The sequence below is a fragment of the Myotis brandtii genome, unplaced genomic scaffold (assembly GCF_000412655.1).
Source record: "Myotis brandtii unplaced genomic scaffold, ASM41265v1 scaffold59, whole genome shotgun sequence".
Taxonomy (NCBI): domain Eukaryota; kingdom Metazoa; phylum Chordata; class Mammalia; order Chiroptera; family Vespertilionidae; genus Myotis; species Myotis brandtii.
Window position 1 is genome coordinate 2,450,053 of NW_005370223.1, and position 2,333 is coordinate 2,452,385.

The following is a 2,333-nucleotide window of genomic DNA, read 5'->3' on the forward strand; positions in this document are numbered from 1 at the left end:
GACTCTCACTGGCAACAGAGAAGGGAAATCCTCGCAATTCTCCAATAATAGTTGCATCGCTAATGCTATCTGGAGATCCCTCACCATATAGGGGGGAATTGCATCCTGGTATGCAGTAGGCACTTAAGAAAATTAGTTGAAAGAATATTACGGCTAGTAAAAATAATTGAATAATTTTAATATGGGGCTTTACATTCCTGTTTATTATATTTTTTAATCCTTCCGTGTCAACTCGAGTTTGGCAAATCCCAGGATGAGTAATTGTGCATCTCAGAATAGTTAGGTAATACACAGACCAGACCCTCAGTCAGGCAGAGGAAGATGTGTTTTGGCAAGAACTGGCGAAGAGATAAAGTGTTTGATTATTGTTGTTGATAGTTCCCAAGGAGAGAGTAAACAAGCAACAGAAATAAATCAAACACTTTTGTCTTTGTTTAGGCAAATATTTCCAACTACAGCCTGGTGATGGAGTCTGATGCGGGAACCTTCTTACCCTCTGGGCTGCAATTCACTGGCAGCGAAAAGGCCAGAGCCATCATGAAGGAGGTCATGAGCCTGCTGCAGCCCATCAACGTCACACAGGTCTTCAGTGCTGGCGAAGGGACAGACATCAACTTCTGGATCCAAGATGGAGTGCCTGGTAAGACCAAGTGATAATGTTGGGGTTCCTTAGATGCTGCTATAATTTAAAATAAGTTTCTATTCTTACACACCACAGTGAATACAGATAGGCCATTAAATGTGTGGATACTCTAAGCTTTTTGTCTATAAGGTATAATCTGGTCATTTCCAAACTTGGGATGATAATACTCACTTGTATTTGTTTACCCATATGTCTTCTCTTTCTAAATTATAAGTTTCTCACTGCCAGAGATTATGACTTAATGATTCTGGAATTGGGCCTAGAAATATCTCTCTCTCTCCCTCTCTTTTTAATATGTATCTTTCGTGATTGTAGTAAAAGTGATTTCACAATCAAAATTTGAGAAATGGAATAGAAAACAATTATTTCTACTAATATACTTCTAGCTCTAGTCCTGTGCTAGGAAATCTTCTCTGACCCAAATAATTCCTTGCCCAAATACAATGGTTTCAGAAATTTTACCATTAGAGATTTATTCTTTGAGAGTGGGATATTTCCTGCTGATTTTTTTCTAATGTAGCATATTTCAACCAGTGTGCCACAATAATTTTTAAAACATACAATACCTGAGTATGTAGTCAGGATCAAGGACCTCTTTTCCCTTAGAATGTCAAATAAAAAAAAATGACAACAGGCAACACAATAATAGCCATCTGATGTGAATGAATCAAAATTATACCTATTTTTGTCAGATTGGCAAAAAAAATATTTTTTTGGTATGCCGCAGAATTTTATTAGTTTATATGTGCCATGAGATGAAAAAGGTTGAAAATTGCTGTTCTAATGCAAAGACTCATGTATGAGCTTGAACAGAAACTAATTTACCCTTCTCAGTGACTTATCAGATTGATCTTTTTAAAAAAAAGTCCTGGGCAGGGATGAAATTATGTAGCAGGAGTAGGCCTGAGGAGGTTATAGGACTAGAAAGTGGAACAATCTTGAAGACAAATGTCTACTACTTCACAAATTTGCCCTACACTGGCCATGGGAAAGGGTTATTGATGATGCTAAGTATTTCTGACCTGAGGTTGTTCCCTTAACACCATTATTTACATAACCAAAAACATGGTTAAAGATTTGCAAATTATTCTGTGTTTGTATTATCAAGTTGTAAGTTCAGCTTTTTAAATAGTCTTAACATTACTGTTTCCAGAACCATTTCTGTGGCTACAAAACATTTCACAGGTTAAAATAAACAAAAGTGTCTCTATATCCACCCACTCCAGCTTTTTTCCTTCAGCCTGCAAAGTAGGTTCCACCAACAGCATACTTGATGGATCTGCAATATTTAAAAAAATTATTATTGATATATTGTAGATTTTTAAAGCATATCTTAGATTTTAAGGTTTATAAAAATCTTTCATAATTAAAGGTAGAAGGAGCTATCCTTTATTCTAATACCCAAATTCTCTCCAGTGGTTTTTGTATGGTTTTTGTCTTGGTTTGTGTTTTTTTTGCTGCAAAAAGCTTTATTGTTTCATTTGGCCCAGTGCATGGGAGAGGGCTTCAGGGTGGTTAAAAGAATGGCTAGTAGTTTCGGGAAGAGGCTCAGGTAAAAGCCAGACCCCAGGGGAGGCAGAGGGGCCCCTCCAAGGCCTCTGGGCTCCACAGGCTCCTGGTCGTGCTGGAGGGTGAGCCTTTCGGAGAGATGCTCGCCCAGCCCAGCCCAGCGGGCAGCCTGCGGAGGGGG

The 2,333-nt window shown here is 38.4% G+C and overlaps 1 protein-coding gene across 1 annotated transcript in view; it reads left to right on the top strand.

Moving 5' to 3' along the window:
* Positions 1-2,333, top strand: part of CPQ (carboxypeptidase Q) — a 298,177-nt gene that overhangs the window by 215,525 nt on the left and 80,319 nt on the right. Inside the window, exon 6 of the mRNA XM_005879253.2 lies at positions 439-640. Coding sequence (XP_005879315.1) covers positions 439-640 — 202 coding nt within the window. The remainder of the gene's footprint in view (positions 1-438; positions 641-2,333) is intronic.